Source organism: Mus musculus, chromosome 1 (assembly GCF_000001635.26).
Source record: "Mus musculus strain C57BL/6J chromosome 1, GRCm38.p6 C57BL/6J".
In the NCBI taxonomy this organism is placed as follows: Eukaryota; Metazoa; Chordata; class Mammalia; order Rodentia; family Muridae; genus Mus; species Mus musculus.
In genome coordinates this window covers 74,891,511-74,911,653 of record NC_000067.6, presented here as the reverse complement: position 1 = coordinate 74,911,653, position 20,143 = coordinate 74,891,511, and the positions used below count along the sequence as shown (strand labels likewise).

General features: G+C 52.3%; 2 protein-coding genes and 1 non-coding gene across 14 annotated transcripts in view; all 3 read left to right on the top strand.

Annotated features, from left to right (window-relative positions):
- The window catches only part of Cfap65 (cilia and flagella associated protein 65), a 33,556-nt gene extending 23,973 nt beyond the window's left edge, over positions 1-9,583 (top strand). For 7 of the 11 annotated variants that reach the window (XM_006495993.2, XM_011238524.2, XM_006495990.1 and 4 more), the window contains 14 exons: positions 464-640; positions 885-951; positions 1,100-1,210; positions 3,858-4,049; positions 4,168-4,326; positions 5,201-5,344; positions 5,641-5,754; positions 5,940-6,047; positions 6,564-6,608; positions 6,819-7,021; positions 7,508-7,633; positions 8,105-8,557; positions 9,178-9,315; positions 9,411-9,583. In XM_006495993.2, the coding sequence (XP_006496056.1) occupies positions 464-640; positions 885-951; positions 1,100-1,210; positions 3,858-4,049; positions 4,168-4,326; positions 5,201-5,344; positions 5,641-5,754; positions 5,940-6,047; positions 6,564-6,608; positions 6,819-7,021; positions 7,508-7,633; positions 8,105-8,557; positions 9,178-9,315; positions 9,411-9,519 (2,146 nt within the window). In that variant the 3' untranslated portion in view covers positions 9,520-9,583. Of the gene's footprint in view, positions 1-463; positions 641-844; positions 952-1,099; positions 1,211-3,857; positions 4,050-4,167; positions 4,327-5,200; positions 5,345-5,640; positions 5,755-5,939; positions 6,048-6,563; positions 6,609-6,818; positions 7,022-7,507; positions 7,634-8,104; positions 8,558-9,177; positions 9,316-9,410 lie in introns of those variants that run through there. The other 4 variants (XM_006495991.2, NM_001039495.1, XR_373253.2 and 1 more) reach the window with 4 other exon arrangements.
- Positions 9,584-10,932: 1,349 nt separating this feature from the next.
- Positions 10,933-10,996, top strand: Mir375 (microRNA 375). The gene has a single exon (NR_029876.1). It is a non-coding gene; the product is annotated as a microRNA 375 (primary transcript).
- Positions 10,997-12,811: 1,815 nt separating this feature from the next.
- The window catches only part of Cryba2 (crystallin, beta A2), an 8,909-nt gene continuing 1,577 nt past the window's right edge, over positions 12,812-20,143 (top strand). Inside the window, exons 1-4 of one of the 2 annotated variants that reach the window (XM_006495656.3) lie at positions 12,812-12,888; positions 18,487-18,577; positions 18,763-18,927; positions 19,567-19,708. In XM_006495656.3, coding sequence (XP_006495719.1) covers positions 18,767-18,927; positions 19,567-19,708 — 303 coding nt within the window. In that variant the 5' untranslated portion in view covers positions 12,812-12,888; positions 18,487-18,577; positions 18,763-18,766. Of the gene's footprint in view, positions 12,889-18,486; positions 18,578-18,762; positions 18,928-19,566; positions 19,709-20,143 lie in introns of those variants that run through there. The other variant, NM_021541.3, reaches the window with a different exon arrangement.

Below are 20,143 nucleotides of genomic sequence, written 5' to 3'. Positions count from 1 at the left end.
ACTCGGGAGGCAGAGGCAGGCAGATTTCTGAGTTTGAGGCCAGCCTGGTCTACAGAGTGAGTTCCAGGACTGCCAGGGCTATACAGAGAAACCCTGTCTGGGGGGGGGGGGGAACAAACAAACAAACAAAAACATATGAGGGGTCATTCTCATTCAAACGACCACCCAGGGTCTCATTGTTTAACCCTGGCTAGTCTGGAACTCACTATGCAGCCCGAGTTGACCTTCACTTTCAGCTGTCCTCCTGCCCAGCCACCCGAGAACTACTATTACAGGTATGAGCCACCATGCTCGCTATTCCTAGGTTTGGGGACATTTTTGAAAGGAGAATGTCTGTAGCTATAATTGCTCACCAGAACATGGGTCAAAGAACAGGAGGAGTGGTGAAGGCCCCCCTGTCTGCCTGTCTTTCCATCTAACCTATCCTTTGCTTGGCTTCACTCCTCTTGTTTGCCTTCTCCAGGGCTTTCCTCTTTCCAAGTGACCAGCAGCTGGACCTGGATCTGTGGGTAGAGCAGGAAGACCTCAACAGCAATGAGCTCCACCAAATGCGTGCAGAGGACAATTCCCTCTTCTCCATCAACCCCAAGACTGGGAGCTTGAACCCTGGGCAGGAGCAGATGGTAGAGTTCACATACAGGTGCTCCTGCGCCCCCTACCATGCCCTTCCTCCCAAGAGGTCTCTAGCCCTTGACTTTTCTCTGTATGACTCTGGGATACCCTAGACAATCCCCCTCCCTGGGGATCCATGTCTCGCAGGGAAAGTCCATATCATTTCTGCCTCATTCCAACTCAGAGGTGGTTGTCTGACTCAAAGCCACACTTGTTTTCCCACTCCAAGAAGATTCCAGAACTCACTGTCTAACTTGTCTCCTCCCTTGAAGACACCTGTTTGTCGGCACCGATCGCCTTTCTGTGCTCTTCAAGGTGTCCCATGGACGGGAAATCCTGGTGAGACCTCACACCCTAGTCCTGCTGGACTAGGACATCCAAGAGAGAAGCTAGGAGTGGTGCCCCCTAGGACTCCGGGGCCCGTATCACCGTTGGGTATGCCCGTTCTCAAAGGGCAGCACACCACCCACGGACTCTTTATCTACAGCTACAGTTCATCGGCGTGACGGTGAAGCTGGAGCAGAAGTATGTGCACTTCACCTCTACCATCCACCAGTTCATTCCTGTCCCCATCGGGGACACACTGCCCCCACGCCAGGTCAGTGCTCTGCGTAAGCCCGTCACTGAGAGGCCTAAGTATTGATCCCTGTGTGTCTGTGTCAGTCAGACACTGCCCCACATGGGACAACTGAGGAGATGGAAGGACAAAGTCTTCTGGTACTAAAGTCCTTTTGCCACACTCCATTCCCATGCAGAAGTACTCCCCCATTAGCGCAAGGTTCTTCCAACTTCTTGACCACCAGCCACACTTATAATATATTGGATATCATTTGTGCTTCACTCTGGTGTTTATATATACACTCAACTAGACTTACTGTGAATATGTACTTAGGCTCTTACATACAATGTACACAGTATCTCTTTTATTTTATCCTGTCCTGGGTTCTACATGCTAGCTATGACCCTCTCGGTTCATCTAGACCTGTTTGCCAAGAGGTCTTGGCCACAGTTTGGAAATCATTGCACTCAGAGAAGCTCATCAGGATGGGCGTGGAGGACGGGAATGGGGAGCTTTAGAAGTTGCACACTCTTCTTTCTTTTGTGTGTATGTGTGTGTACATGTTTGTGTGTGTGTGTGTACATAATCATGTACACATGTGTATATGTGTATATATGTGTGTATGCGTATGAATGTTTGTGGGTGGGTAGGTGTGTGCATGTTGGTGTGCACATGTGTATGTGTTTGTGTATATACATATATGTACGTGTTTGTGTGTATATTTATGTACATGCTTGGTTAGGTCAAGCTGGTCATCAACTTTTTAAAAAAAAATTATCCTTGAGCCGATCTGTGAGCTCCAGGAAGAGACTGATTGAGGAGAATATACCCATGTTAATCTGGCCTCCACATGTATATGCAAACGTGTGTACATGCACACACATGTGTGAGAGTGTGTGTGAGAGAGAGGGGGTAGAGAGAGGGTTCTTACAGTTCTGAGGACTGGGAGGTCCAAGATGAAGTCCAGGCAAAGACCATGATTTGGTGGTATCTGGTACACGCTTGCACTCCTGGCTCATACACCATGTCTTCTCCATGTGTGTTCATGCAGCAGAGAAGACAAACGGGTTTCCTTAGGCCTTTTTATTTGGCTTTGACAATTACTGGGGTTCACCCCTAATCTGCTTTCTAACTGCTGGTCTGGCTGCCCCCCCCCCAACAGAGTTCCTCAGATACTTGTTTCTCCTAGCCATGTGTATGGAACATTGCCTTCCATGGTCCTCCTTCTCCTCCTCCCCTCTCCTCCCCATCTCTCTCCTCCCCTCTCTCCTCTCCTCTCTCACCTCCTCCCCTCTCTCTCCTCCTCTCTTCTCCTCTTTCTCTCCTCCTCTCTCCTCCTTTTCTCTTTCCTCCTCTCTCCTCCTCTTCCCCACCCCCAACCAGCTAACTCAAAATCCACCTACCTCTAACTCCTCCAGTAATTGGCTGTAGTCATTTTTTGTTTTTTACTGAAATTAAGTTTAAATTACCTTAAGGAACAAGGTTCACACAACAAAAGTTGGTAAACTGTGAGGACTCACTACAATCCATAGCAACAGGCCAGACCTCCACAGCATCCATTTGCCACTGATCACCACACAGACACTTATTTTCCACTCTCTGATCACTTGTGACTTTCTGAATGAACCATCCACTGTATAAAGAAGTTTCTCAGATGAGGTTTGAGAACTATACTAATTTATGGTTGTAGAGATGCAAAGTTAGAGGGCAGTTTGATGTCATTTAGCAGACTAACAATAGCAAGTTCACCTCTGGGACGTGTAGGATCTGCAACCGTGGATTCTAGACCATGCATCAGGCATACATTTGCTCTTGTGAAGAGGGGCCTTAAATCTAATCAGAAAGAATTTGGTTCGCCCTGGGACATTCAAGTCATTATTACGGCTGTGGACACATCGTTGCCTGCTGGTTATTACTGTAGTTTGCAGCTCACAGTTGAGCAAGAGAATTGATTCCCCCCTCCCCCCAGCAGCCTACATCACAACTCCCCATATGATGAGAGCTAGCCAGCAAGGAGAGAGCCTCCAGTTAGTACCAACTTGATTGTATTAGGTTTCAACCTTTGAAACTGGGTACAGAGTAGATACAGACATTCACCCTACAGCACCAGACCTGGAGATCAATGTGATGGGCCAGGCCAAGGAAAAGGGACGGTCCAGGACCATCCCCAGGGGAATTCTGTGTTCCTCTCTGGTTTTAGTATTCTTAGTTCTGCAAAGAAGTGTCAGACCAGAGCAGCTCAGGTTTTTTTTTCCAAGTCATCCTCAGTTCTTCAGAGCCCTTCTATACCCTCCTTAAACAGAATTTATTCTAATAACAGATGAGGGACGTGACAGCGTCTCCATGGTGAACTAGATTGAAAGCCTTAGATGACAAAGGGTCTGGATGGTGTATAGGCATATGTGGACATTTCCCCAACCCCCAGTGGGAAGGGTACTTACCCTAGGGTCTTTTATAAACTTGACAAGAGCAAACAAAGCAAGCTGCTGTTTGACAGAGTTGCTGACTATCCTAAAGGGTTACAGGCTGAATCTCCATGTTCTGAGCCATAGGGAAAAAAGATTGGGTGGGGCCAGGGGCTCGGGCACCTTCAGATGTATTGTGGGGATAACTTACCCTCCCAAAAGAACAGAGTCCTAGGCTATCTGCTCTACAATCAAATATCTCCCCATCCCTACCCTTGCAGATTTACGAGCTGTACAATGGCGGCTCAGTACCTGTGACATATGAGGTCCAGGTCAGCGTTCTGTCAAAGGTTCAAGAAAAAAATTTTGACCATCCTATTTTCTGCTGCCTGAACCCCAAAGGGGACATCCAGCCAGGTACTACTGCTCGGATCCTGTGGATCTTCTCACCCATCGAGGCCAAGACCTACACGGTGAGCAGTGGCCTAGATGGTATTGGGGGTGGCTGGAGTTGGAGCTGTGACTTCCTTGCTGCCTTCCTTGCTGCTTTCTGATCTCACCAGTTCCTTTCCCACCTCTGTGACTTCCCAGGTGGAGGTACCCATACACATCATTGGATGGAACTCAGCGGTCGTCTGCTTCCAAGGAGTAGGATATGACCCCTGTGTCATGGGTGACACCGCCCCTTTCCACAGCATCTCTTCGTGGGACAGCAGTTCCATATCCTCTAGGTTGATGGTTCCTGGGCAGGTGGGAGAAAGGGAGCAGGGGAATCCAGAGGCAATGAAGGGTCTTAGAGTCAAGGGTGGCCAGTGCCAAGGGCTGGGGAGGCTATGGAGCAAAGGAGATAGGTTAAGGGGGTAGAGGGACGAGTCCTTGAATTAGTCTGGCTCCAGCTTCAAAGAGCACCAGCTCTGTAAGAGGCTTGCCCTGTCACCTAATTCCCAGTATAACTGCTTGGGACACTGAAGTGGAAATCCACCCATATCAGGTGCCTTGATCCCAGCTTTTTCTGTGAGTATAGGACTGAGGGATATTGCAAGATTTATAAAGAAATCATCCTATTCTAGGTACTGTCTTCATATAGAACAGTCCTCTTCTGGGTTCAAGTAGATTTTGTTCAAGATATCAGTGGTCACCAATACTACCTTTATAGTCCATACATTTCTTATTGTCAGGAGGCCTGGTCCATTCAGCTAGCCATCCATCTGTTCAGCTACTCAGATATGCACTTTCCCATAAACCCACTGAACCACACATCCCTTACTAATCTATGCATTCATCTATACAGCCATCTAACCATGGACCCACGAACAATCACTATACTACATACTTTTCCACTAGACCCATAATTCAGGATGAACAAATCACAGAAGGCTTTGGGGTGAGGCTTTAGGGAGCTATCCTAGCTCTGACTGAATGTGAGAAGAATTCGGAAACGTTGCTTGTGCCCCCTGAACCTTAACAACACACCCAACACAAGAGAACAACTAGGGCTACAGTAGAGGGCCAATGTGAGGGTCAGATGTGTCTAACATAATAATTGTCCAGTTGGAACCAGTTGTGCTTCTATGGCTTCCTCTTCATGACCCCAAAGCTGATGCTATGTTGTCTTCACCAACAGAATGTCTTCCTGTCCCAGTCTCACATCTCCCTGGGAAACATCCCTGTGCAGAGCAAGTGTAGCCGCCTGTTTTTTCTCAACAACATCTCCAAGAATGAGACAATTGTCTTCACCTGGAAGCCAAGGTCCTTAGACTTTGGAGAGGTGAGAGTCCACATCTGCTCCCAGAATCAGAACTTAGGGCTAGGCTCCAGCCTCATTCTGTACAGCCCCATCTCACCCCATCATATCCTGTCCCACCCAGCCCAGCCTATCCTAGTACATCTTGTCTTGCCCTATCTTACTTCATACTGTCCTCTCCAATCCAATCCCATCCTTCCCTGTACCATCCCATCCCATCCCATCCCATCCCATCCCATCCCATCCCATCCCATCCCATCTTGGACCACCTTGCTGCATCCTTCCTCCCAAATCCACAGGCTCTTTCCCTAAATCACCAGGTAACTGTGAGTCCCATGGAAGGAGAAGTGGGTCCTGAAGAGGGAGCCCCAATCCTAGTGACCCTGAAGGCCTCGGTTCATGCCAGCTTCTACAGCATAGACTTGATATGCAAGGTAAGGATGCACTACAGAGAAACACACAGGGCTGAGACACAGCTCCCAATTAATGGAACAGAGAAGGATTCTGAGGTCTGCAAACCCTTAGAGAAAGGCAGGAGCCAGTCCTTGGAAGGGCTCAAGGTGAGCTACAGCTGAGACCCTCCAGACCTAGGCCCTCTCTCATTTTGTGCTGGGCTCAGGTATACCAGCGGGAACTTATGCGGCAGTATCACAAGGAGCTACAGGAATGGAATGAAGAGAAGGCTCGACAGGAGGTGGAGTTCACCATCACAGATCGGAAAGTAAAGGTGAGGAAGGCTGAGTGGACCTCACATTCCCAGATCCCACTGGCCTTACCAGAGGAGATAGAGGTGATGCACTGGGGTAGCTTTCCGTGTTCTGCTCACCACCACCTGCCAACATTCACAGTTTTATCCCTCGGTTTTGCCTGCAGCCACCACGCAAAACTCTAAAAAAAAAAAAAAAAAAAAGACTCTGCAGCCCCTGATCGGTATGATACTGAGCTGCCCTCAGAATGCAGGCTGCTCCCTTGTCTCTCTGATCCCAAAGACCCAGGGTCCCAAGGGGAAGCAGCTTTGGGGCCAGCCTCCCTGTTTGACCACATTTTCCTCTCTATCCTTCACTTGGCTGAGCAGGTTTTCCTTGTCTCTTCCCAAGTGGCCCTTACCTAGGGAAGGTTCTAGAAGAGAGTAGCACTGGGAGGTGGGCAAAACCAAGAGGGGAACGCAAGGTCTGGTTATTTAGCGAGATGGAAGTGGACTTGGCTGGGGCTGTCACATCCTAAGCTGGACTCTCTCTTACAGAGGAGAGCATACTGTGCAGCCCATGAACCCCCAAAGAAGTACAAGGTGAGCCGGAAAGCCCCCCAGCCATTCTGGGGATAACTGAAAAGGTTCTCGATTGTCCTCAGAGATATCCCCAAGCCCTGAGCCAGCCTCCTAGCAGGGAGGGAAGAAGGTACCCCGGGGCAAGTCCACAACCCTAAAGAGCTGGGCCGGGGGACCCACTGACAATGGGATTATAGCTGCCCTACCACCCATGCCTCCGTCTTCCCAAAGACGCTGCCTCCCATCACAAACCAACCGCCTCTCAACCGGCCTGCTACCTGGAACCTGAAATTGGCAAAGAAGGAGACATCATGGCCATGCCCTCAACCCCCTGTGCCAGGCCTGCTGTGTCTAGGCCTCACCGCAAGGGCCCATGCCACAGACTACTACCTGGCCAACTTCTTCTCTGAGTTCCCCTGCCACTTCCTGTACCGGTGAATATCTGGGGAAGCGTGGGCCACCTTCCTTTTGCCTTAGTCCTCTCTCTCTCTCTCTCTCTCTCTCTCTCTCTCTCTCTCTCTCTCTCTCTTTCTCTCTCTCTCTCTCTCTGTAGAGCAGCAGATGTCCACACTCAGCCTTTAGGAAGGGTTGAAGCAAGAACAGGGCTGATGAGAGTCATTGGGCTCTGTGGGCCCACATGATCCCCATTACTGCTTTGGTCCTTTGGAAGAGAGTAATAGAGGGACCCACCAAGGCTTCCCGCTGTCTCCTTTTGGCAACTTGGAGCCTCTGGGTCCTGCTCTCAACTTAAGGGTTGGGTGTGGCTCTCTGAGTACAGTAACTATATCCTGTTCAGACTGTGAGTGTGCCTGGCCTATCTATGTCCTTATGACTGGGCAGCTACCAGCATGCCTTGTACCCCCATTGCTACAGCCTAGTAGTTTTCCAAGTCCACTCAGGATATCAATGGTCTACCCCAGGGAGCTGCCAAAGAAGAAATCCTCCAAGGAAGAGTCAAAATCTTCTGAAGAACTCCCTGACAAAAAGGGTCCTGTCTCTCGGCAGAAGCAGCAGCTTCTGGTGGACTGCCTCACCAGCATCATCCGGTACCCACTGCTCCATGCACCTTCCTTCTCGACCTCTCATCTCTCTAGCTACGCTAGCCCAAGCTTCAGAAGGCCTGACACTTCTCCCCCCGGTGGGGGGGAGGGTTCCTTTGCAAGATCCCTTGGCTGGGAGACACTTGGGTCAGACCAGGTCTACTAGAGCTAGCTAGGTGGGCCTTCAGCCTGAATCCTGGTTCTATCACTTTCTGTGGCAGGCTTGAAGATGTCTACAGGAGATCTGCCCTTTGTCTGGGTCATTCTGGCTTGCTGGCTCTGCCTACATCCCATCCTGTTCACCTCTAAAATGCCACAGGGCTCAGAGATGCCTTGTTCCTAGGGCTGTACTCCCTGACTTAGCACTTGAGAGCAAAAACAGTAACCAGAACTGTCTCCCATGGGCAACAGGGAGACCAAAGTTGCCCTGGCTAGAAGCCCTTTCATTAGATTTCATCTTTCTTTTCTCCTGCCCAGGGGTCTATTGGAAGACAAGAATTTCCATAATGCTGTGGACCAAAACCTGGTGGAGCAGGTGCCTTACTTCTGCCAGTTCTGGAATGAGCAGTCAGCCAGGTTCCTAGCCCAGAAAAGCAGCTTGTACTTAGTGCCGATCCTGTCCCTGCCGCCCAGCTATGAGGGCAGGAAAAGCAAGGAGCAGGAGGAGGACCTTTTTGGGAAGATGCCAGGGGGGCAAGAGGATGATGAAGAGGAAGAGGAAGATGAGGAGGAGGCAGAAGAGGAAGAGGAGGAGATAGAAGAGGAGATGAGCAAGGACGAGGAGGACATAGACAAGGATGCAAAGATGACCTGGTCAGGGATTAAGGTCACAGAGACCTCCCAGCACTCTCTGCAGTGGCAATGGCAGCAGGATCTGAAGACCATAATAAAGGAGGAGACAGAAAGTGACGAGAAGGAGGCCATTGGGAGGTGAGCAGCGGGGGACCCGAGGAGGACTCGGGAGAAGCTGACACTGAGGCTGGCCCAAGCTCTTGGTGTAGTGTAAGATTCGGGTGGGAGGATTTTCAGAAGAGCAGAACCCAGCTTTGTGTAGTGTGTGATACCTGATTGATAGCGTTTGCCAGCCAGCACTACCGGGCATGGAGTGGTTGTGTTCAAAGTCTCTCCAGTGGACAATTAGGACCAGAGAACAAGTACCACTTCTTCTGATACCACTGTTTTCTGGGGCCTCTTTGCCGAGGTGGGGTGGGGTTGCATTCTGTCCTTTTGGGATTCCTTGACCCCACATAGCTTCTTGTGCATCCTCTCCTCCTACCATCCTCCAAACCCAGCTCTGGGATTGCAACTACCTCACCTAGGTTTGAACTTAGCCACACAACTAGCATCTGTGAAATTGCAACGGGATGTGCCTCCCCCTTCCCCCGCACCCCCCCCACCGCCACCCCTGCCGCCGAGTGTTGCCACCAGAAGCAGGGCTTTCCGTGGGAAATCTGTGCAAAGCCCACTGCACAGCACACTCGAGCACTGCTAGGTGAGAGGTGGCTTGCAGGTCTGTAACCTTGATAACAAGAGCAATGCCCTCCTCCCAGGCTACCAGCTTTTGCCAACCTGCAGGAAGCAATACTGGAGAACATGATTCAGAACATCCTGGTAGAGGCAAGCCGTGGAGAGGTAGTGCTCACTTCGAGGCCCCGCATCATTGCCCTACCACCAGTCAGCATGCACAGGTCAGGGGGTTGGGCTTAGCCTCATTGGTTGGAGGAAGGCAAGCCAGGAGAGGCATTCAGATGTGATTGAAAGCCTCACCCTTTCTCTTTTGCAGGACAGACAACCTCTTGCAGATGTCACAAGGGGACGTGCTCTGCTCTGGGATGCAGCATCCTGACTGTTTGCTGGTGTCAGCATCCAGCCCCTCTAACATGACTACCTAAATTGCCCCTGGTCCCTTTTTTTTCTTACTGTTCTGCAAGTAAACCATTAAGTTCCACACGCCAATCTACCTGGCTTTTATTTCCTCCTGCCTGGAGAAAGAAGTATGTTGAGATATGTGGAAGGTGAGAGTTTTTGATGTGGACCACAGAGACCCATCTATTTAGAAATGGGAGGGTACATTTCCCGTTGACAGGCAAGAGTTCTTCTTACTTGCAGTGAGGTGTTGTTCTTAGTTTGGCCAGTGGAGGGCGCTTCAGGAGAGACATAGCTGATCTTTGCAACAGTGTAACTTGGTTAACAAAACAAAAAACAACAACAAAAAAAAACCCAAAAAACAAAAACAAAAACAAAACAAAACAAAAAAGAGGATTCCTAGGCCTGGTGGGCTAAATAGGTAGCCATGGAGATAGAATCTTCCCACATGTGTTCACCAGCACTTCCAGGGCCAACCTAGTTCCCTGAACTATGCTAAGAGGTTAGAATGAAGCTGGGCTGTGGTGGCGCAAGCAAGGAAGCCTTTAATCTCAGCACTTGGGAGGCAGAGGCAAGCGTATCTCTGTGAGTCCAGCCTGGTCTACAGATCTAGTTGTAGGACATAATAGCTACAAAAGGAAACCCTGTCTCAAAACGAACAAACAAGTTTAAAAAAAAAATGAGGTACATCGCAGAGGCCAGATTTATGATCTGGGTACTTTTCGAAGACAAGGTTTGGTGGGCTACGGATGTTACTAAATAACCTCCATTGCAAACCACTCCTGAGACCCAGAGATGTTCTGCCTTCGCTAGGAGGTCCGCCTCTGTTTTCTCCCTAAGCCCTCTGGGCAGCCTCTGTCTTCTGCTCCTCCCTGAGCTCAGAGCCAGGTGGGTGGAAAAGTGACATCTGGTGTTGTTCCAGAGGCGCTCCTGGTCCCGGTACCCTCCCCTGCACCCCTGTCCCTTCCCTCCCTCTCTCACCCCCCCTACCCGCTGCCAAGGCCTCTGAGCGAGGGGGGGGGGGGTGTGCTCCGCCTCCATGAGTCAATATTTGCCCCGAGCAAACGGGCGCCCGGACAGGTGTGTGTGTGTGTGTGTGTGTGTGTGTGTGTGTGTGTGTGTGTGTGCAGGGGCGGGGACTGAACTGGCAGTATAAGAGTGCTCTGAGTCCTGGCTCGGGCACAAGCTTCGGGGCGTGGGCTGGGGACGAAGCCAAGCCTGGCTGGTTTGGGCGGAGGGGCAGAAACGCTGTGGCGGGTGGCCCGGGAGGGAGGGGCCGGCCAGGTGTGCACCTGTGGCGTCCGCCACTGCCGCCGACGTGTCAGCCACCGCGGTGCTCAGGTGAGAGCGGCGGCTAGCGGGAGCGCTGTGCACTCGAGGAAGCTCATCCACCAGACACCGCCGACGACTGCCGCCCGGCCCCGGGTCTTCCGCTCCGGCCCCGCGACGAGCCCCTCGCACAAACCGGACCTGAGCGTTTTGTTCGTTCGGCTCGCGTGAGGCAGGGGCGGCTTCTCAGCATCAGCCTTGGGGCCGGCCAGATCGCCATGCAAACACCAGCCGCCGTCGCCACCGCCACCATATGGGTCGCAGAGACTGAGCACGGTCCCCCCAGGGGGGAGACAACCGGTTCCCATCAGGCCCCGCCTGCCCTGCCCTCAGACTCTGAGCTGCCAGGCATAGCTCGCTGCAGGGTAATGCGGGCCGAGCAGGCTCCAGCAGGATGGCCGCAATGGGCTGAGGTCTGGAACAGATCCCCTCCCGAAGGGGGAAACTGCGATTCTAGTCCTGCTCTGTCCCAGAGAATTCTGTAGCCTTGGGGGAGTGTTATCAAAAAGTCTTGGTTCCCCCATTTGCAAAGTCAGCCGCCTTTCTCACAATAGTCAGGGCCTCCACTAACCTCTTTATTCTGCTCTCTGGACCCCTAGCCACTCTGCCGAGTCCCTTTAACCTTTTAACCTCACAGTGCCAGGGTTGTGCAGTGTGGGAAAAATCTGGGAGAGGTGAACTGAGGTCTTCTGGGCAGACTCAAATCCACTCCACCTCTCAGACTCTTTCCACTGCCACCTGAAATTTTCACTTTCACCTCCTCTCGGGTCCGTGTTCCAATCCAACCATATCTGAGATCAGCAGACAGCAAAAAGGACAAACAGGGTCTTCAGGCACAGGAAAGAACTCACCACCTTCCTCAAAACCCCCTAATCTTGTATTCTCTGCAGCCCAGTCAGACGGGCTAGACTGGGTCTAGGTAGCACACAGCTCAGCCAGAGTTCGTTTGGCCATGGATCACTAGCCACAACCTAGATCTGGAATGGGCCACCCCCATCTCAATTACTTTAAATGCTGTGACCTGGCTTGCAGGAAGGGGATTTTCTTACACTCTGGCAGAGGAGCTCAAACCAAGAGCTCCATACAAGACCCAGCAGGGAGGTTAGGCCAGGGTTGAGTGAGGCTGTCCTGTGATTCCAGGTGCCTTCCATGCCCCCCTCATGACAATGTATGGTGACAAAGGCTCTCATACAGCAGCAAGGAGCCCCTGGCTGGTTTCCCATTAGGATAAAGAAGAAATGAAGGAGAGCAGTAACCCACACACCAAGACAGAGGCAATGCCAGGGAGACGGTGTGATAAATAAACCAAATTTTCCTAGAACTGCTGTCTTGTCCCATCGCCCACATGTGCTCTACTACCCAACCCCCTAGTTACCAGGAGGTCCCACTGGATCTGCTGAGCGCCTGAGGAATGTTTGCAAAGTGGTTCTGATGAGGAAAGGGTGGGTTCTTGATGGAACTAGTCCCAAGGCTAGACTAGGTCCAGGTGTCCTCAGATGGAGATGTGTAGCCCCCATCCTGGCCTCCCCGACCAGGTTCTCCCTGTGGAACTGTCTTTTCCCCTTTGCCCTTGCTGGCATCGAGCCATTTAGCTGGATCTCCTTTCCTGTGTCTTTGACAGCTCACCTCCCAGTTCCCCAGACACAGCGTGGAGGTAGCACACCTTGTGGGGTTCAGATCCTGAGTCTGCACAACTGAGGTTTGTCCTTGGAATGGTCCCAGAACCTACCAAAGCAGCCCTTTGAAGTAGGGTGGCAATAGAGGGACCATGCAGTGGGCTGAGGGTCTGGTCTGGTAACCCTTCCTTAAGCCTCTTTCCCCACATCCCCACCCCTAACCACTTCCAAGATTCACTTTTGCAGGCCATCAAGGGGCATCTGGCCTCTCTTCTGGGTCCCCCCCCGCCCCCCCCCCCCCGTCAGGCTGAGGTGGAGTCTGGAGGCGCCTGGCAAGCCTGCAGGTGCTGGGACAGAAGGGGGGTACTGAGCAGCTGGTGTGCGGGCTGCCCCTCCCCCTTCCTGCTCCAAGCCAGAGCCTGCTTCCTGTCTTCCCTGTCAGCACTCCTGGTAAGGGGAGGGAACAGGTTGGGGGGGGGGGAGGGAAGAGGGAAAGGACGATCATCTAAGTGCTGCCCTGGGGGAAGAGGTGGGGGCTGGGGGACCGAAGAGGAGAAAAAGCCAAAGGGAAGGCTGAGAAAGAGAGGTCTTAGAACAGGGGCCAAAGGTAGAGAGTGTAGCTCAGAGCCTAGTCAGGTACAGAGCAGAGGGGAGCCACTCTGGGAAGGGCAGGCAGAGGAAGCAACAGAACAGGCAGCAAGACCTAGGGGAACTGGAGGCAGAGACAATCAGAGAGAGAGAGAGAGAGAGAGAGAGAGAGAGAGATGGGGGTGAGGGGGGGGCGTCTTGTGAAAGAACAGGAGATGGGAGTTAGAGATCCAGTACACAGACGAGTGGTGGAGGGAGAAGAAATTGGGGTGGGGAACCGACCCCAAGGGAGGATAGAGGGGGGCTACAGATGGCAAACTCCAGTGAACACTCTCCTCCCGTAAGAAGCCAGGAGATGGGAAGGAGCAGGGCTCACACCTGCAGTCCCTGGACAGAGGCTGGTTTGACTCCATCTTTCCCGTCAGGTCACTGCTGAGTAACTGCCCCGCCCCCACCCACTCGGGAGCATCTGGCTCAGCCTTGGAACCTCTGGGCTCCCGGGAGGCCTCTCAGGGTCTGTGTGAGAATGGAGAGACAGGGGAGTGGGGGCTCACATCCAGGTGCTAATCCCTGTGCAGCCAGGGTAGTACCAGGGCCTCAGTGACCTTCTTGGAGATTAATCCCCATGGAGACAGGGCAGCTCGCCCCCTCACTCTCTGCCTAGGCCAGGTGGGTAGCTAGCCAGAGGCAGGGCAGGTGGGGCAAGCCAGGAGCAGGCTGGGGAGGGAAGAGAGCCTTCCTCAGACCATGGTAGGGTCAAAGGCAGGCATGGCTGAGAGGCCCCCTCCAACAACCAGCGTAGTTTACAGGTTTAAAGAAAACAAACAAAAAACAAAAAAACAAAAAAACAAAAAAAAAAAAAAAACAAAAACAAATAAAACCCTGAGGCCCCAAGCAGCGGATGGGGTGGGGTGAGGGCAGGCAGAGGCCACTTATGAAGCCATGAAAATCAGAGGAACCAGAAGGTGGATCTTCAGCCCTACCCCTCCATCTTTGTTTGCTTCTTGACACCCTAGGCCTGAGCAAGAAAAGGGGAACTTTGAAACACCTCCCCTGACCCTGTCAAACTTGAGTGGCAGAGTGGCTTCTGGGAGACAGAGGGGCCATAAGTGAAAAATGGTCTATGCTAAGTGCTCTCCTGGGAAGCCAGGAGGCAGGATCAGGTTAGAAAAGGAGGCTGAGGATCCCAGGGTTGTGCTTCCTGCCTTGACCCCACCCCATCCCAGAGGAAGTGGGGAGAACCCCCCAGACGAAGGCATCCATAACCTGAAAATATACCAACAGTAACTGCTACCATCTGTTGTGTGGTGTGTATATCGCATGGGTGGTTCTGTGTTTTAAATACATTTAAATCTTCACTGGAGTCAAGACAATGATTCCCATTTTACAGAGGAGAAAATGCAAAGATAAAGCGGAGACTCGGCCCCACTTTTAAACAGCTGAGCTGGGCTCCAGAGCCCTCCTAACCTCCAGTACCTAACCGAGTGATGCCAGGGACGGGGGGGGGGGGGGCATGTGTGCCTGTCAACGCTCATGAGGGTGTGCTCCAGTGTGAGCCCTCCCCAGTGCTTGGCACATGATATAAGGGACTGGACAAATGTCTCTTCACCAATGAGGTGTCTGTTGAGTCCCGAGACAGGGCAGCTAACCGATCAAGTTGGTGGGATCTCGCCCATGTACCTGTTACCGAGGATGACTCTACCCACACATGGCTGTGGACCTGTGTGCACGTGTCCTCTCCCTGACAACCTAGAAGAGTCTAGTAGCGGCTGCCCGCGTGTCTAGGCGAGTGCACGGTGAAAGCTGCCTCTCACCTCTCTGGATGGGGGAGTCTATCTGTTCTCCAGCTTTACTGAGGGACAGAGAAGATGGTGGGATAATGGGTCTATGGGGGTGGGGCTCCCCCATCTGCACAATGAACTGAGTTATCTCTGTCTCCTGGGAGACAAGGCTTGTACAGCCCCAGGGAAGGAGCTCACCAGCCTGTTCTAGACCCGGACTAGGGTGGGGACAAGAGGAACCAGGCTGCACAGGAGAGGCTGCCCGTGGGACTGGGGGGGGGGGGTGAGGGCACACACAGAATTTGCATTTTCAGCCCAGAAGGCCCTGGGTAATTTCCCTGTGAAATGAGGGGAAGGGGTGGGATCAGAGGACTCTGGGGAGAGGACCTTAGCCACCAGCACCTCAGAACTGCCCGAGAGTACAGAGAAGTACGGCTCTTCATGGAGTGGGACTTTATTTAGGGGCGGTGACTTTTCCTGAGATGGAGATGTGAGCAGGAACTCAGATAGGTGAAATGTGAGAGTCTTACAGAAGCCTAGAGGTTTCTTATGGATCTAAGGGTTGGTGTGGAATGAGTGTTTTCTTACAATCATGGGGTGGGGTAGGCGAAGTAGAATGGGGTGGAGATGCGGATAAGGCCTTTGGACTTATGGGGTTTGTATGTCAGAGATCCCCCCATATGAGATGATTACCTCAGTGGGGGCCACAGTGGAAACTGTTATGAGATCCTGGTGAGGTCTCCAGGCGATTTGGGGGTATAGGTCTGAGGTTGCTGCCCCTGCCCCGCCTATTCCCTGAATGTCAAATCTGTGGATGTGGAGGAGGTGAAAGGGATGGTACTGAGCTGGCAAACAAAGCCACCTGGGCATCCATCCTTCAGGAAGCTCTAAGCTCAACTGATCTGGGAAAGCAAACAGGAACCAGCTGCTGGGGGTAGGAGGGGGGCATGAGGGGAGACCAGGGGCTGGAATTAAACCAGCCTGGTGGAGAAAGGAAGCTAATGGAAAGAGTGGATATCCAGCACAGGGAAAGAATCTCTTAGTCCTGCTCTGGTAAGCCAGGGTGTAGGGGCTGCCTGGGGGCCTCTTGTCCTTTGTCCATTATTAGTGTCTTCCCTTTCTTGGTCTCTGAGGCTTGGGGTGGGGTCAGGAGATATGGTCCTCAGTTGCTGTAGGTGGAAGCAGTAGGTGTAATGGTAGACAGGTATAGACAGATATGCCTTTTCACTGGTTGCAGATAGAACTAAAAGCCATGGATGGGTACTGAGACCTATATATTCTCCTGATGAGGAAACGCAGGTACAGACAGTGCGGGAAAGACTGGCTGCTGCCACGAGGAGAATTTCCAACTGGAAAGGGTAGCCTTCTGGTATAAATCACCACCCCTAAACCCAAGTGACACCTAGTGTTAAGGAGTCATTTTCCCTCTACCTGCAGTGAACACACATCTCTGCCGAATACTGGCCAACACATAAACTGGAAGTTGCCCCCGCACACCTCAGGCTCAGCTCCTGATAAACATGACAAACACAGCCCCACAGTCACCAACAGCACAGATGTACAGCCTGTTGTCAACACCACAGCCTCCTCTCCCCCCCCCCCCCCCCTCTCTCTCTCTCTCTCTCTCACACACACACACACACACACACTGCCCACACACTGGCTTTCTGGTTAGAGGAGACTGGCCCCGCCCCCTAGTGGCCACCTCTATAATTGTCGGATGGAGGGAGAAGCAGCGAGAGGTCTTCTGTTTTGGTTTGTTTGTTTGTTTGTTTTGCCTAATCTTCCTTTCTGTTTCAGCCAGGACTTGTGAGGCAGAACAGCAGCTAGAATAGTAAGCATCCAAGATTGGCTGTTGCCCTGTATGGAGTCTGGGTTTTCCCCTATGTTCTGGGGAAAATTACAGCTCTTTCATTTTTAGCTAGCTCTCTCTAGGATAGACAAGCGGCTAAAAGCTAATTCTGGCTCCTCCCTCAATCAAACCTCCTCAGGTTTGCCCCATTTTCCATCCATGTGTGCCTGGCTTGGGTTATAGACTATTCAAGTTTGTAGGTGTGAATCTCAACAGCCATTTCTCACCAGTGAATGGAGAGGCCTAAGGGAGGAGCTGCCTGCCCCTTCCCACCTCCAGCCCCAAACTTCAGAAATGGAATTAGTGGGATGGGAAAACCATCATCCCCACCCCACTGGAGACTTTCTTATACACTTCTTCTCGGTCAACATTTGGCCCACAATTGACCATCTTGTTAATCCACCCCAGCTTTATCGGGTTCCTACTCTGTATCCAGCACCGTGCTAGGTTTGAGGATAGCTGGGAACAAGGCAGACACAGCTCCTACCCTTTTGTGTAGGGCTTACAGTCTAGTAGAGGAGGCACCAGTGCATTCATATACTAGGAGGAAGAGATCTTGAGACTGATAAAGGCTAAAGAGAAAAACGTACTCGATGGGTGGTGTTTTGTGGCTGGTACCATCTACAGAGTAGCAGAGGAGCTAGCCACACCAAGAATGTGTGGTTAAAACATCCCAGGGAAATCGAAGGGCAAAAGCAAAGGCTCTCGGCCAGCCACGGATGGGTTTAGCAGTTGGTAGAAGGAAGGTGCCAGAGGTTAAGCTTCCGGGAGTTGAGGTAGGGGGTCTGGCAACAGAACAAAAGGCCTCCTGGATGTTCTTAACTATGAAAGTGGCTAGGTGTGGATTTGAAGAAAGCCCCACACCCTGCTGGGCTTCAATTTTTATGTTTGTGTGTGCAAACTGAACCCACCAGGCTGCTGAGTCTATAGAGGAGGCACTTGGCAAACAGGAGTAACAAAATATTTCCCACCCACCTCCTTCCCTCTTCTGCTGGGTTAGCCTCTCTCGTTGTTAAGGATCTGTAATCAGCCTGCCTTCTAAATGACAGCTAAAAGGGCGAGGAGACCTCCTTTGGGGTCCCTAGCCTTTTCTGTCCCATCTCCCCACCTCCCCACTGCTGCAGATTCTGGTGCCTCGGTGGTCCCCGAGAGGGTGGGGGAAGACTGAGAGCCACTTCTATCTAGGACAGTTGAACCCTCTCTTGGCACTTGTATTCTTAAAATCCAGGAAAAAAACAAAAACAAAAACAAAACCCAAAAAACCAAACCAAACCAAACCAAAACCCATGCTAGCGCTCCCGGGTGCTTTTCAGTGTTTAGTGCCGCCTGGCGGCGAGGCCTGGTCTTGACCTCAGTGCCAGAGAAGACTCCTTGGAAAGCTCCGCTCAGGAAGAAAAGGGTAACAGCGAACAGGTCCTGAGGGCCTTGGCGCAGCGTCCTTAGAGAAGGGTCTTCTCTTCCTCCTCCCTAGTGTCCCCCAAAAGCAAGATCTTCACCTAGAGAGTTTTGACTTTGGAAAGAACTGTGCTGGCCAGGCTTACGCAGTCTTAGAAAAGGCTAAACCGTACGCTTACGGTCACGCCTGAGTGTCTGTGCCAGGGATTGCTTGTTCTGCCCCTAGGCTAGGAGTCTCTACCAGGCTTAGACCACAGTGAAAGAAAGCGCAGAGTCAGCCTGGGCTCCGGCAGACACGATGTGCGCCTCAGCACTTTCCGTTGTCATGCATGCGGGCTGGGACCAGATCGGTGACTCCGCTGCCTATGCAGACCAGAGCTGGCCAAAGCCTGCCAGCTGACTCAGCTTGCACACCCCACCCGGATTCCACAGGGAGAGGCAGCCAGACATGACTATAAAGCAGCGAACACCAGGCTCGCGCGCAGCCTCTCCATTTTCCGTCGGTGCGGTGCTCACTCACTCGGTGAGTACTGGGGGGAGAGGGAGTAACAAGGGAACCTCCCCTCACGCCCACCCGCTCCGCACAGCGGCAGCCTGTGTCCGGATCCAGACCCTAGATTCCTCACACCCTACTGGGGATGGGCAGGCTTAGGCTAAGTAGAGTGTTCCCGAGAAGTTAGCCCATGATCTTGCCCTTCTTATCTGCAGCGACATGAGCAGCGCCCCCGCGCCGGGCTCGGCGCCCGTTTGCCTCACACTCTGGGATGAGGAGGACTTCCAGGGTCGTCGCTGCCGGCTACTGAGCGACTGTGCCAACGTCTGTGAGCGGGGAGCCCTGCGCAGGGTGCGCTCAGTCAAGGTGGAAAACGGCGCGTGAGTGATCCTGCTGTGGCTAATGGGCCAATTTAGGGGTTTTCTGGCTTCTCTCCCTTCCACCCTAGCCAAAGTCAGAGCCCGGAACTTCAACCTTCACTCCAGTGCGCCGTAGACAGACTCATCAAGGAGAGAAATCTTTGTCCTCTCCAGTACTCCCAACCCCTCCCCAAGACAAAGGCAAGAAGCAATCGTGGGGCCGCCCTGAAACCTCCACGTTTTCTTTGTGCAGGTGGCTTTGTGGAGACAGATCCTTTGTGCTCTGCCCATCTGGGTATCCTAGAAGCCAGGTTGGGGTCCTGAAGATAGCAGAGGCTCCTTTGCCACTATAGCAGTACAGAGAACGGTTGGCTGCCTATGCAGTCACATAAAACCCAGAAGGAAGTCACTGGTTCGGCGATCTTATTAACCTGAAACATTCCTTCTAACCGCGGGCGATAAACGGGAAACCTGGGCCTTTCTAGCTCAGGTTTGGGGCTTTCAGTTTCCAGAGGAGCTGGGTCTATCTGAGGAATGGTTTAGCGTTGGAGAAATAGTTTGAGTCCCCGGATATTTTCAACCTTAGCAAACAGGGTGATGATGGGGGAGAGGGAGACTGAGCAGATGTTTCCCAGTTCCTCTTCTCTTTTTTTTTTTCAGATGGGTGGCCTTCGAGTACCCCGACTTCCAGGGACAGCAGTTCATTCTAGAGAAGGGAGACTATCCTTGCTGGAGTGCCTGGAGCGGAAGCAGTGGCCACCACAGCAACCAATTGCTGTCCTTCAGGCCAGTGCTCTGTGCGGTGAGCACAGCCAACTCCTCCCCCCCCCCCCCCCCCACACACACACACGCGCGCGCGCGCACACACACACACACCCCAACCTCTGATCTCCTGCCACCAAGCTCCAGGTCCCAACCAAAGTGAGTTGCTTTGAAATACCTACCCACCCACCACCACCCCATGATGTATGAATAAACTCTTGGGTGGGTGGTAGTGGCATTTGTGGACCTATCCCTGCATCAGCACCACGGACAGCACCAAAGACCAGCGGGTTCTGAGCATGCTGGGGTCCTTCTGTTTCAATCCACCACAGGTGTGTAAGGATGTCACACAGCCCTGGAAGGCTGACATGGCTACTGTTGGCCCTATGCACAGTCTCAGAAAATGCAGTTCAGAGGCTTATACTTGTGTGTGTGTGTGTGTGTGTGTGTGTGTGTGTGTGTGTGTGTGTGTGTG